Genomic DNA, 15337 nt, shown 5'->3' with positions numbered 1-15337 from the left:
AAGGAAGTCTCTGTTGATGTAGGCGTCATCAAATTAAATGTTTCATGAAACGTTGGCGGAGTAAGCCTTAATACTGAACGTTGTATACTTGAATCAGTTCTTGCCACGGTAATATACTCTTGCACAAAACTTGGGATGACTAAACCTCGACGTTTCAGCACTGTTACGTCGGTTTATCCTAAACCAAGTTATCGACTAGTAAAATACCAACTATGAAGATCAACCAGGACGATTCGCTTACTTACTTCTCACATACTGCAGTAGATATAAAAGTCATCTACATACAAAACTAGCTATGGTATAGGCCAGGGATGGCGAACCTTTTTCAATGAATGGGTCAAAAATTATATTTTTTTATCGCGGAACAGAAAAGAGTGGGTCACAGATAGTTATTCAATGTTGGTATCTATAAGAAACTTCTGAAACGAAACGAGAGTACGAAAACACGCATATGCATTACCAAAAACGTTTAGAATCATGCGGTAAATTATTTTACGGTTCCAAAGAGTTTGGTGGGAATCCCACTCTGATAGCGTTATATTTTTCATCCGCATTAAGGCACTTTTACATTTGTCGCTTCATTGTTAATTCAGATTTCTATATCAAGTCTGAGAGATTTTGTTTTCTAAACTGCATTGTAGGCGAGAAACTAATAAAATGCAAAGTAGCATCTAGTTCTCGTATAACCCCTAAAACAGTCTGCAGATGCACTTCCGAAAGAGACAATACGTTGCGAGAAATGAACAGATCAATTGCACTGTTATGTCATAAACTATGTCAGAGTCAATAGCTGAATAACGGTACACAGCCGTGCAGAAATGCGTCCAAGATTACGGGTTTTGAAAATTACCTTTCCAGCCCGGAATTAGCAATACGAGCTGTCGCAGCCCTCACTGCCCAACTGACGGTACATTATAATGGTTTAGTTATTGTTAGATTAATTTAAGGCCAGTTTTATCAATTTTTTATCACTGATATGTTACATTTTATTTTTATTTTATTAGTGCCTTGGCGGGTCACGAATAAAACGCAGTTGGTCACAAAGCGTCAGTGGTTCGCCATCCCTGGTATATGCGCATGTAGATATAGCCTTACCAGTCTACAAAAGCAAATTAACTGTGGCCCAAAAAAATTTACAGACTCCCCAAAATGATATCAACAACACAAAAAAGATCATTATACAAACAAAATATGTTGTGGTCATTTTTGAACAGATTCGAAAAAAAACAGGACACAGCTGTATTGAAATTCTAGAATTTTTCCAGAATCGCGTTGTTAATATGCAATGAGTCAATGCTTATGATTAACAGTAACGTCAAACTTCAACCATCAAAACCAATGGTAAATCAGAAAATTTATTCACAAAATTGATATTCGAAAGCTAGGACTCTGGAAAATATATGTTATATATATATATATATTAAAGAATCAAGATATCATGAATCACAAAATCATCAGCTGATTCCAGCTTATAAAAATGGAACAACTTTCAGAAATGAAATAAATTACAAACAGTACTATTATGCGAAACATGAAAACACAAGTAAAAAAAGTAGGAAGAAGAATAAAGGAAAGAGTACAAAATCTGATAAGTGCATTGAGATGAATTTGTGACTTCTGCTAAAATATACTGCTCACAATATCAGGTGGATGCACCACCACCTGCATTGTTTTTTGAAGGAATATTGACAGAGTTAGATGATGCCGATGGATTCATATTCTTGTCTTGAACGGTCATCATTTGCGCCGGTATGCCTCCTGCAAATCCAATAAATCCCTGTAAAAGAAATTAAGCATGTTATGTTTATGCAAGTAACATAGGATAGGATTTTTAAACCAATAAAACAGCATATTGGCATATGACAAGTCATTCATTAATGCATAATAGTGCCAGGTGAGCTTGTAAGACACAAAAGACCCAACAATATTTTATCTAACGAGTGCAATCTAATTAAATACTCTTAACTGGACTAGACCTAGACTCTTATGATTATCGAGTCTAATTATCATCTTTCCTCTAGAAATAATGAATTTAAAGTATCTTCACAAATATGAATGATAACAAATCATCTTACTACTAAAGCTGCAAAATATCATTGCTTTAATGAAAAATCAGATGAATGGATATTATCACAGAGTAGCCATGTCAAAGTCCTGTAGTTAAATCCAATTTTTCTCATGAACATCCTTTTAATTTGATTATCCACATCACACTTATAATTTACAGAATAGCATCTTACCCCTGGAAAGTTGAATGTTGCATTTGGCATTGCTGCTATTTGTATTGGAGATGCCCCTCCTAGTTGCATTGGATATCCAATGATGGGAAGCTGATATCCTACATTACCAGTTCGGGCATCACCCTCTCCTGCTCCTGTTTGTGCAGATGGTAAAATGGCTGGTGCCCCACCTATTATAAATCCACCACCTTGGCCTGGAGCCATGGGCATCATTACATGGTTAGAGTGTTGAAAGCCAGTTGGCAATATTTGTAACTGTTGTACAGGATTTGCTACTGGAGTTTGAAGTTTTGGATCAGAGTTTGTCAAAGCATTTCCAGGTTGTGAAAATTGTGTACTATTGTTGCTGGATTTTGGAACATCTTGTCCATTATATGAAATATCATTTGTTGAAGAATCCACTATAACATTATTAGTGACAACTTCCCGATCTATGGATTTATTAGGAGATGGTGCAACCATATTTTGTGGCATCATATATCCCCATCCTTGACCTTGTGGCATTACAGGAATGAAGCCACCCATTGCAGAAGGAAGTGCCATAGGTGCACCACCTGGATTGGCAGCTACCATACTGGGGTAACCAACAGGTATAATATATTGTACTTGTGGAATTTGGTTAGATGTTGTTGCAATTGTAGCGGAGGAAACTCCTGAAAACTGAGTCGCTGCGAGATTATACTGCACAGATACAGGAATAGCCGATGGCTTTGTTGTTTGATTTGAATATGATGGCCAGTTGGTGGCTATATTCGAAGAAACAGTGATAACGTTCGTCAAAGGTCCTGAAGATGCTTGTGACTTATTGTGATGTTCGAAAATAGATGATGCTTGCTGTACAACAGATGTATTCATACTTGCAGGACTCACGATTTGATACGCAAGGTTAGGCATTATCGGAGATATGTTGATGCCAGTACTCATTGAAGTGGCAATATACGAACTTGGTCTTGGAGCTGAAATCATGTGAGAAATACCTTGCGATTGAAGTTGATTTGCTGTGATAGAATGATATATTTGTTAGTCGTATAATAATAACACTAATGATTAATAACTTTCCTGATTACAAATGCATTTAAAGCCAAACAGAAAATATCACACGAAGAAGGTTCTAGATAAACTGCATCAGAGCAAGCGCATGGACCAAATTTAAATTCCAACTAGCTGAATTTTAAAAAAAAGAGTTTTTGAAGTGCCCAGATCAAATTGCACAGATAATCAAATAATTTAATATTGTTACAATCCTACAATATTTGAATCACTTCTACATATCAAACAACAATTTTGATGATATTAATTTATAAACATATGCTTTATGTTGATTATGTTTGTGTCTTTTTGCCTTTCAAATATACATTACGAAAGCCTTCATATCGGGATGATTTACAATTATAAACCATACTTTATTGTTATACCACTATATCATATAACTCTTTCAAATGACCGGAATATAATAAATAACCTTACAACATGGATCAAAGTATTACCTGGAACTAACAGAGTGCTCTGTGAATTTTTATTATTAATGTTCATTGGTTGTTGAGTGGATGCCGATGGCAGGATAGCTGTAGTTGGTTTTATACTCTTTAAAGTTGAATAACAAACCTATGAAATTCAATAACAGAGTAAAGACATATACCTCAGTCAGTACATACTATATTCAGTCAGTATATAATATGTGAATGGGGTTAAGAAGAAAGAAGAAGAAGGTTAAAGGCACGATGTGCTGAGAGTTTTTCGAAATTACACAAGTTGACCATTTACTGTGATTTTCAACAATACACAAGTGTTCCAAATTCATGCTAAATATTTTGGGTGTGATGACACATATATATCTTTAGCAATTGTTACCATTTGTCACTCTACAGAACACTTCGTGTCACCCTTTACAAGTAAAAATCTAATATGAAAATTTTTTTAATATTCAATATCGTTTATATTTTTTGACAAAAAAATAGCTAAAGCGAAATCAAATAATAAATATAAACAGGCCAAGCATTGAACTATTAAGAATTTGAGGACTTGCAGCTAGATAATTAAGATATGCATGAAAGCAGGAGCCAACACATCTAACACCTCATGTTTCCTAATACGAGCAGATTCTCAGACTCTAAACAAGTTTATCAGCAACAAATATTAAAACGCAACATCACATTTAAATCCATACCAAAGAGAATCAAACAAAGCGTCCCTGTTATACCTGTGTGACAGATCTGTTAGTCTTCATAGAACTGGGTGGAGGAAACAAAATTGTTGAAGGCAGTGATGGTAGAGACTTGAAAGTATTTGAAGAAGGTGCTGTTTAAATATAATATTTGTAAAAATACGTACAGAATACTCACCAAAAGAAACCTATACAAAACTATATTACAGATTGTAAATACTAACATTGGAGAAACTAGAATCAGAAAAAAGTCATCTGTTTTAAGGACCATAAACAGCTAAAGTTAACTTTCATAAACACTTGTAACTCGAATACCCAGCAGAGAGACTCGAAAAATAATTTCTGCAGTGTCTTTCAAATTGCAAAAATATTCCTGTGAAGTACGATTTGCTGTGCAGATTAAGAGTATAATCAGAAAAATCAGAAAATCAGTTTTAAACTTTTTAAAGCTAACTCGAAATAGGTCATATTGATGCTGAGGTAAATGCTGTCAATACATGAGCAAATTCTAGTTTAATTTTTGAATTAAATTGGTATTTCAGAGAACTTCTATATTTTTTGTCTGTTTTTACAACAGTTTTATTTTTATTTTTATTTTTAGACATTTCTTTTGACTATAGATAATATGAAGAAATATATACTTACTTGAAGAATAATTTTCATTTTTTACGACATTCTTCCAGCCGATAGTTTTGGTTTCTGTCTCGCTATCTGTTTCAGACTCTGAACCAGGCATGTGGGACATAGTCATCCCTAAACACACAAGAGTTCTAATTAAGGTAGTCTATGGCAATATACTTTGACTACGCAGCGTTGAGAAGACTTGAGATATTTGAATGAAATGACTTGTACTCAACTAAACGCCAGTGAAATTTAACTTATTGAAAGACTCAATCAAGACCTGGATTATCCAATACTGCTATCCACATCATGAGCTATAATTCAGAAAGAACCAGCTCAATTTAATAAAGTTACAGAATTAGCAGATTATAAAAATCTCATAGCCCAATTATCAAAACCTACCTGCATTCTTTGTAGGGTATGGTACCGCACTTATAAAAGTTTTAACAGGTTTTTCAACAGTATTCATCATTGGCAATTTTCTCTTTTTCGCAGAAGCACTTTGCTTCTGAAACAAATCAAATATTTAGGTTCAAGCATGTTAAATTATGAATACATCTTAAATACATTGCATAGTCTTAAAAGAGTACAATGCCATAAAAAGCTATATTTGTTATGTTATAATAAGAAAGAAGCTTTAAGAATAAACTCATGTTCATACAATGTTAGATTTGAATCAGCAATGAAACAAAGAGGAGTACTACATAAACTTCCAACAACTTGACCTTCCAATACTATAATACAATTTCCTTTTAATCTACATTTTGATAAAAACAAGTTTACTTATTTTATAAGAGTATTAAAATATAAGAATAAAATTTAACTGCAAAATAATTTTACATAAAAATAGTAATTTCAATATTCTCAAATCATACACAACTTCTTAGCACAACATAAATCTTAAATCTCTATTAAAATATTTTTTGGATATATCTATATCTATTACAATTGATGCTTATATTCTCATGTTGGTCTAACGAAGTGATAGAAAGAAAAAAAATTATTCTATAAATTGAATAATTTGAGAAAACAAATATGGGGTCTAGGGTAGTTTCGTATCTCAAGTACTTCTAGTGAGTGTAGCAATTTTTGCATATGTCAATCCTAACTCCCACCTGACTACGTCGCCCAAAAATTACGTTACAATCACGTCATAGAGCTTGCCAAAGTATAATAAACTCAATAATGACAGCGTTCTCTCTCATATAGGGATCTTTACGACAAGAAAACGAGAGAAATAGCTTGCTCGATTTCAGGTGACCGTCTGCACGTCTTGAATGACAGTTCGGATAGTTTATTTATATAGACATACCGGTATGCAAAAATTGCTCTGCTCACTAGAAGTACTTGAGGTCCGAAATTACACTAAACCCCAAATATGAATGAATATTAGCAATAACCTTTTGTTCAGTAGTTGGGAGATTAAAACTATCACTTTTTGATCTCCAGACTGTAAACATGCTCTGTGATGGTAAAACCTCTGTTTCCTTATCTAAAATTGAACAATATGCTCAGAAATGTATATTAAAAATGTAGTAAAGATGCGTGTAATTGTTATAACACTATTTTATTTTTGGATTTACACTATATTCGTTATATTTTGAATAAACGATGACAATTTCTTCAGGCCTAGAATATTACAAAGTCAAAGAAAATAAAAGTTTTTATGTCCATGCCTAATATTTAACAGGCTAAATATACCGATACCAAAACCTTGACAAGCAATGAGTTGAATAAGATAGTGAGATATAAGTAACGTTAAAAAGATTGTATACCATACTAACCTTTTGTAGTCTTTTGCATATCGACATCATTTATATTAGGTAATATTGTTGTGAGGGGAGGACTTCCACCAGATCCTACAGAAAATCTTGGAAAGTATGGCGTTATTCTTGAAGGAGGGGGTGGAGTATAAGACGATCTTGGTCGATGAACCAATTCAGTGGGTCGAGACCGTTGACTTGTCTGTTTCTGCCAAACCCTGCTGTTTTCCATTGTAGATTTAGTATTATCAGTAGACTTGAAGACAACTCTTGCTTGCTGTTTCGCACTGTCAACAGGCTTTACAACTATCTTCAATGGATTTGGGCAACCATCAATAGTTATTCCAGTAATTCCAGAAACTAACCTGCCTTTGTATGACTTCACACTGGGAATTTTATGAGCTTTTGCAGTTATTGTATCAAACTGGGGCAAGTTCCCAGGTGGAAAGTCAGCCGATATTTGGCTAAGTCGGACAGTAGATGGATGGCTTCTTACTGGAAGGTTTGCTAAAGGCGTCATATTATGCAAAAAGGATTTATCAGATACTATACTCTGTGGTGTTCTGTATGGCGGTGTTGTGCCTATTTGCCTTAAACTTGTTGTCCCATGCTGAATAGTCAAAGGTTTATTTGTGGATATGGACTGAGCAACAACAGTGTTGTATTTGCTTGTAGACACAACAACTGTAGCAGAGCTTGCATTAGTAATAACACCTGGATTGCTAATTGTTGATATCGGGTTTGCTTTAGTGGAGGTAGGAGGGAGGCCTGATGATACAAAACTACTTATGGGACCTTCATCTATTAACTGTGACAAAAATGTATTTGAATGAACAGTGCTCTGAATTGATTCAATTTGCTTCACATTGTCACTATTTTCAGCAGGATGAAAATCGGGATGTGTGGCTGTAATATAAAGAATGAATTAACATAAAATTAATTAAAGATCACAATAACCAATGCTTGCTTCAATTCTCATCAGACTAACATCAAATATATTTCAATATCTCAAATATGAAAAAGCGAACAGAGGAAAAAGTACCTTAAACAATTCAACTTTACTAAGTCGCACAACGAAATATACATAACCCGACCAAAACTCCAAAAACAAAGTGAATTTAGGATGGCCACATTCCACGTAAAAATCGAATGCTATTTTGCATTTTTACACATGGGATAGATTTTAAACGACTAAGGTCTACTTTAAAAAAAATGGGAAATACATATAGGATATAAATACAAAAGATCACCATTTTGTTTAACTTTATCCAAAATGTTGCTAATCCTTGTTAGGTCCATATATTTGCTAAGATTCTGTCGCAGTATGTTCAATCGCTTGATTTTTTCAACCTTTTCCTTAGCTAGCAAATCCAGTTCATTTTCTTGCTTCTGACTTTTGCGCTTCAAAGACTGAAAATTGAATTTTTGTAGATATTTGAAATATGACGCATTTTTTTGGGAGTTGAATTATCTTTTGCAGGCTTGCTTATCAATTTGTCATGCCATTGGATAGTATGTCATACCAACCTGTATCCAGAATACCTGAAAATTTATTCACTTTGATAGCCTGTTTAGTTTGATTTAAGTACAAGGGCATCTTGGCGTTTTGCCTGAAGCCCTCAACAGTATCTCGTTAGTGTTTTGTGAGATTGCATGTAATATCGTATTTTGTCATGTCAACTTCATTAAATTTCCGCCATCTGTGTTTGCCTTATATATGGTAATTTTTTGTACAAGGAATAAAAAAAATCATCTGCCTAGATTGTGAAATGTAAACTAAAACAGCCCAACGCGTCCCGCAACAATCTGTAAGCAGCGCATACTTTGGCCAAAGAACGAGAAATTAAACTCGTTGACACCGCATTTCGCAACAAGTCAAAGAACGTCAAGAGAAAATTCGTCTGAAGGTTTCCGCCAATCGCGAACCGGCTTCTTGGTGAATTTATAATCACGTGATATTTGTAGACTGCCATGTTCTCTCGCCGGACTGAAAAAGCACGTTTCAGTCTTAAAACCCTGTTCTGCGATTTCCCTCCAATGGCGTTTAGCATAAGAGAAAAAAAATGTCTAGGCGTAGGCCATAAACGCTAGACAATTTTCGTTTTTGTAATGATTAATGACCCGACCCGATCGGAGTTGAAATCTTGAGAAGCAAATAGAATATTCTCTCGTTTTTGTACCGAAGAGACAACAAACTGCAGCATGGCTGTGACGCAAGCGTGATTATTCAACGCGGACGCATTGTACGGTAGTGTGAGCACGTGTAAAAAGATGAGACGATAAAACAAAGAGAATAAACTAGCGCACGAATCAGCTCTGACGCAATACATGGTGGAGTTTGTGGTGTGACGATAATGGCATGTGCTGGTCAGTAATTCATTGAATCGGCACCGGTCAATGATTGTGGCCATCGATTTCACACCACGAATAAAAAGGAATTAAATAAGAATATATTCAATTCAAAAAGGGAAAATGATTTCTTGGTGGCTTGTCAACACATCCTTCTTAGATATATATAAAACAACGGCTCCAACTGGAATGCTACCCTTCTAAAGTATTCACAGCTAAATTTATTTTAGATTTCTTTATTTATCCTAAGTTTATTACAATTTGCTAGGGCGAAAATCTTACAACTTCAGATCTTTGCATTTTAATGTTTATTAGGTTGAATTTTCTGTCCAACTTGTCATGAATTGTATTTCAGAAAATATATAAGTTCAAGTATAAAAAATAATTTGCTTCTGAACTTGACGGGTAAGACTACAGCAAATGTGTTAACATTGAACGTCTTTAATTACACACTTTATCTGTGTGGTTTGCAGTAAAAAGAGCCATGATCTCAATCATATTCAAAACTAAGTGTGCAATTCAAACGCAAGTTGTAAGCAGCAATTATACCGAGAATACCAGCGTCACTTAAAATATTTGTTATGCTTTGAATATATGGATGATATTATAATTTTATATTGTGTGTCCGATAAATTTTATGTTAGGGCAACACATTTACATAGATAAGTAAATAGGTTCCATAATAAAGGTATATTTTTTTCGAAATCAATTCAAAAATTACATCATAAAATAAATTTACATATAGCTTTTAAAATATTCCCACCTGCACATATTTAAATGCCTCTCGAAGAACAACAAGATTGGAGTCTTTCTTTGCGCCCAAACTCGGAACAACTTTTCTCAACATTTCAAAGCATTCCTTCAGATGAGCACGTCTGAATAATAAATGTTAGATAAACAAATTTTTCAAATGCATTAAATAGAAATTAAAATATACCCCACCTGCTTTTCTCTAATTTGTTATGAGCTTCTCGAGTTCCAGCACTGAAAAATCAGTTTTATAAAATGAAACATACGATAGTAGATCTGTAAATTAGGTGCAAACCTTGACACCTGAATGAATCTGGACAATTGGATATGCAAGGACACGTTACAAATGAAGGTGTCTTTGAGGAAAGATTTAATAACATGTTGCCTTATGCTAGAAAACCATAGATCTAGAGCAATCTTCTATCGAGCATCGCACTGGCTCAATACATGGTAAATTTAGCGAAAAAAAATATTTCTAAGTACATCAACCCACATGTCTGATTGCTTGTTGTCATGTGAATACACGGGATATAAAATATTGAATAGAAGGTAAAATGGTTTAACAACAGCAAGCTCTGTAACTGCTTACCCCAGCGGGCTTTTCTGCTTTGACGGACTCAAAATATCTTGCTTTGCAGATACAATTTTATTATGACTTATTGAACTTTGCAACATTGAATGACCATCTAAAAAAGAAAATGATTTGAAATAACATTATAAATTTTGTAGCCTCGAGAAAAAATGACTATCTTGGCAACCATATTCAGATCAGATTGTCTTGCCAAGTTACAATAGCCCAGCATGAGTTCACATATTGGGTGCGATAATTACAAGATGGTTGCTAAACCCCACAACATTGCATGGTAGTTAATGAAACAAAAGATGAATTGCGCTCTTTTTCAATCATAGTCCATATGGGACAATTGACTGAATAATGACATTTCCATGCCTGACATGGACTGGTAAAGGGTGGAAAGTTCATGGTTTGCCATATGATAATAAGTCATCTTATCGGCTTTTCTCTTCTGCAGGATAATACGAAAATCGACTATAATTGTACTTTAAAGATAATGTTTACCTTTTCCATCTACGGTTGTGGAACTGTTTGACCCGGCTCCCACTATTGGAGAAAATGTATTGACTGCAACAATATGTGGAGGAGCGGGGAAGGTTTGGGAACTCGATGAAGATGATACAATATTTTGTAATTCATTGTCTGTATAGGTAATTCCTAGCTTTGCGGATGAATTTCGAAAGACTTGATTTTCACTGGATGAAGATTCATTGACAGTTTTTATGGTTTGAAGTTGAGGGATTATCATATTCTGTCTAGATGAAACTCTATACAGTGTTGGTGTAGACTGCATTGCTTCTGAATAATACAAGAGAACACATAAATTACTACAACGAGATAAAAAGATAGGGGTCGAACAATTGGTATTGTCCATAGGAAACTAAATTCAACACTATAACAAATCTACCCCCATTTTTATCATTTGAAGATATCGAATTGAAGAAACAAGTAATGAATTATAATATAGCAGAAACAAGGATGCCCAAAATTAATCGAATTGACGATTTGAACACGTATATTCAATTTGAAATTTTCATTTGAAAATGAATTCTTGTATGAATTTACCTGTCGACCTGAACATAATTCATTTTAAAATATACCCAATATTTCATTTTCATATTTGAAAATATCATTTCAGAATATATGCAAATTATCTGTGGTTCATGCATTCATAATATCTAGCAGATACCAAATAGGCCACATCGAAGTTCCCATTATTTTAAATGAATTTTAAGAAATCATTACATACCAATAAAAAATGCTTATGAAACGAAACGTTATTGTTTTATTCAAATTACAGTATCTGATCTATATCAAAGTAACAATAAAGCCTATTAAATAAAATATAGAAATTTCTCTAACGCTTACAGTTAACAAGACAGTGTGAAAAAAAATTAACATTCATTAGCCTTTATCTAGTTTTATTAGATTAAATAGCAGCAGACTAAGATCTATCCATACCCTGAGAAAAAGCTGGATTCAAAACTGAACTGTCAGTTTGAAAAGGTAATTTGCCTGGAACAGCAACAGGATTAATCTGGCTCACAGTTACAGGATTCTCAGTTACCATTTCACTCGTAGCATTCTATGAAATAAATTGATTCAATCATAATGCATATAGAATTAGACTTAAAACCTATATATATATGTGTGTGTATACAAGAGGTCTTCATCTAATTCCTACATAAAAGCTAAAATATAATTGCTACCTATAATTTAGATACATTCATCCATAAGATCAGGCCCAAGAGACAATTACATCAACCAATAATTATGATTGGGTACTTGAAAGGTTGAAATAACTACTTTTTCTCATAGTCAATCAAGGTATATATATTTACATTGCCTCAGCCAGTTTGCTTTCTGCCCTTTATATTGTTAAAAAATTTGGGCAAACCTCTGAATGATTCAGTTAAGTATTGGATTTGAAATCGATAGTTTGCTACTCATGTGTGATTTTTTTTCAAATTTTAAGGACATCAACGGACCTACCTGGCTAAAAGATGAAATGTTTTTAGGAAGTGGAACATTACTTTGGCTTTGTTCTGAAAGAAAAAAAGGTCTTTAGTGTGATTCTGTTTCACAAATTATAATAATTGAAGGGCTTGAAATTATAAAAAGTGCCGCCTTGATAAAAAGTTTTATTTTATCAAATATAACATTACATCATTTATTATCAAAGTTTCTAATGAATAATCAGGGTTTATTTTATCATAATGTTTTGAATCGAATAAAATGGCAATTGAGAAGTAAGCATCAGTTCTGCTTGGAAAAGATGTTTTCCTGAAATGTGAATACGATAAGTGAGTGAACTGAATCGTCTGGCGAAAATCATGATAAAAACCAGCCCCAGGGCAAATGTGTCATCAGAATGTGGCTCAACTGGGTATGTAAGTGTAGAATACTTGAACTCACATATAAAGAAGTATCATAATTACAAAAAATAATTTAATTTTAACAAAATTTAAGAAAGCATGAATACAGTTATTAAAATGAAAAAAATCTCGCTAGTGATTTAACATTAAAGATAAAAAAGAGGGTGTGGCATTTTGTTGCCTTATCCAGTCCAATCAGATGAATGCATGTGATGCCATCTCCTCGCTTATTTGTTACCAAATATACAAATAATCCTGAAACATAAAAGCTGAAATTGCAGTCCAAATTAATTTGTTCTTATCAGATTCAATAACGTGCCTGTAAAAATGTTACTATGTATAGATATTTTTACATGACATGATGGCAAGTTGAAAGATTACTATTTGATAATAGTAATTATGCCAAAATATTTAGAATAATATTCTCCAGTGTGAAATTTTAATACAAGTTTGAATACGTTAATTTTTTTGAGTTATGTCAAAGTTGTCTAAGTTTTGATGAGATGATGCATTATTGACCAGAGGTGAAAAAAGGCAAAATCTCGACAAAATAGATAAAAAAATAAATACAAACAAACTTGAAATATATAATGATTATATTAGAATTGGATTACAGTAAGAATTGGAAATATTTATATAGGGCAACGACACTAATTAGCGATATATATGCCCTCCATTCAGATTACAACTTGGGCAGACCGCTATGGTTTGAAAGCTCTTTCCGAAAGTATCTAGGTCAATAATGACTAGTCTGAAGTTGAATAATTTAAGATTGTCCACTGTTATAGTACATTCCACATTGGTGGTCCATACTGATGTAATATTTTAATGTCAAAAACACTGATCCCCAATGTTGTTCAGCAGTCAGGAGGTAAGGGTTGTTGAATTCTTACACAGCCTCCACAATACATTATATGAGACGTCAGGCAGCACTATTTTCAGGTATATGAAAACCATGCCAATTCACAACCACTGTTCGGATAGATAGATTTTATAGGCTGTAGGACTTTATGTAATAACAAATGAAGGAAAGGCCATTGTTCGAAAGGATAGACTGCTATTGGGCGTAATTTAAATTTTACAATTGTGGTAAATTTCAATATTCAAGGAACAAATTTTCTGACATATGAAAAAGTGTTTGTATATTCTAGTAATGCTTTGAATATTGAAGTAGGCCTCAAAATCATTTTCAGTTTAATTAATTGTAACTATTTAAAATAAGACTGATAAACTATTTAAAATTGAAAAAAAAATAGATACTATCTCGCTAAACCGTGGCTATGATTTGATAACAAAGTAATATTTATCACCTTTTTGTTATGGATAGCCTACTTAACCCCACATTAAAGTATCAGAGTTTAATAACTGGAGAAACATAACATATTAGACATATACATAGCGTAACATACCCATTACAGATTGTGCAACTGCCCTTTTTCTCCAATGTTTCATAATTCCAGCATTAGTACTAGACGTTTTCACTGCATTCATTGATTCATGTGAGGTCACTTGTGTCTGCTGAGCTGTGACTCTGCCATCTTTAGTAGTTTCAACTTTGTCAACATATTCAGCTGCTTCTAGCAGAGTTTCTATACTCATTTTTAAAGCTGAAATCTTTTTAGATGAAAATAAAACATTAACATTTAAGCATTTCAATTTTCAGAATATAACTTGATGCTGTGGTGGCACATTTTAAAAAACTAGTACTAAAATGAGTTCAAATTGGGAACTATAGATTTAGGCTAGGTCAAAATAGGTGATTGGAAAGTTCCGTCAGTTAGGTTAATTGTGGTATAGAAACAAAGTGAAGATATTTTAAATCACAGCGATTGAATCAGACAAGCTATTTGCCTCAACTAGCCGACAGGCCGATTCCCCTTTTCAGTACTACTGCCACTAAGAGAAAGCACTCAACTTTCAATCATCTTATTCCAACACTACTTCAGCTAACAAAATTCTACTATTCACCTATTTCATGATTCCAACTCGGTTCTGATAAAAAAATTTATATACAAAAAGATCACAGATTTAACGTATGCTAAAATGGACATTTGGACCTTAAAAAGTGTAGTATAGTTGGCAGAACCGTTCCTCATCTTCAATGCGACAAAGAAGTGACAACACTGGCCCACGTGCAAATGGCCCTAAATCGTGCTTACTTGGCAAAATATTGTCGTGAACGCCTTTGTTTATTTTCTATAAATTCCCCTTTTTCTTTTTCTCTCGTTTTAACACAAGTCGGGCACACACGTGTGCGCAGCTCTTGTTGTCTCTTTATTACATCACTAAAGTTCATTCAACCGCGTCCGAATCAAAAATAAAGAAACAATAAAACACAACCACGACACGTTGGACGCGGCCACGTGATGTAATCCGAGAGACCTGGACCGTGGACCAACACAAAGATCATATCAGGCATGGACGAATGGGTGAGTCAACGAGCATTTTGCAAAGGATGAATTGTTCGACTAATTGCCTGGTTTGTCGTGAGCAGGTTAATA

The 15337-nt window shown here is 33.8% G+C and overlaps 1 protein-coding gene across 3 annotated transcripts; it reads right to left on the bottom strand.

The window, feature by feature from the left end:
* Positions 1-1173: 1173 nt before the first annotated feature.
* LOC120341991 (uncharacterized) lies at positions 1174-14829 on the bottom strand. 3 transcript variants are annotated; one of them, XM_039410614.2, is made up of 17 exons: positions 14805-14829; positions 14246-14450; positions 12454-12506; positions 11923-12046; positions 10966-11259; positions 10477-10573; positions 10080-10121; positions 9901-10012; positions 8039-8198; positions 6810-7694; positions 6426-6517; positions 5428-5533; positions 5050-5157; positions 4441-4538; positions 3728-3845; positions 2241-3238; positions 1174-1777 (listed from the first exon to the last, which is right to left on the bottom strand). In XM_039410614.2, the coding sequence occupies exons 2-17, from the start codon at positions 14433-14435 to the stop codon at positions 1643-1645; spliced, it is 3612 nt and encodes a 1203-aa protein (XP_039266548.2). In that variant the 5' UTR covers positions 14436-14450; positions 14805-14829; the 3' UTR covers positions 1174-1642. The 3 variants fall into 3 exon arrangements, with proteins under 3 accessions (XP_039266548.2, XP_039266549.2, XP_039266551.2); XM_039410615.2 differs by having other exon boundaries at positions 5428-5530; XM_039410617.2 differs by lacking the exon at positions 10080-10121.
* Between the last annotated feature and the right edge of the window lie 508 nt (positions 14830-15337).

Source organism: Styela clava, chromosome 3 (assembly GCF_964204865.1).
Source record: "Styela clava chromosome 3, kaStyClav1.hap1.2, whole genome shotgun sequence".
Classification (NCBI taxonomy): domain Eukaryota; kingdom Metazoa; phylum Chordata; class Ascidiacea; order Stolidobranchia; family Styelidae; genus Styela; species Styela clava.
The sequence above is the reverse complement of the archived record's forward strand: the minus strand, read 5'-3'. Positions and strand labels throughout refer to the sequence as shown.

What these genes read in the sequence shown, in the direction of transcription:
- LOC120341991 (XM_039410614.2), bottom strand. Translation starts at nt 14,435, where the DNA reads ATGAGTATAGAAACTCTGCTAGAAGCAGCTGAATATGTTGACAAAGTT. An exon ending in AAGCAGAAAAGCCCGCTGGG is followed by an intron (nt 10,122 to 10,476) that starts GTAAGCAGTTAC and finishes CTGATTTTTCAG; the next exon opens with TGCTGGAACTCGAGAAGCTC. An exon ending in CTAACAGATCTGTCACACAG is followed by an intron (nt 3,846 to 4,440) that starts GTATAACAGGGA and finishes TGAATTTCATAG; the next exon opens with GTTTGTTATTCAACTTTAAA.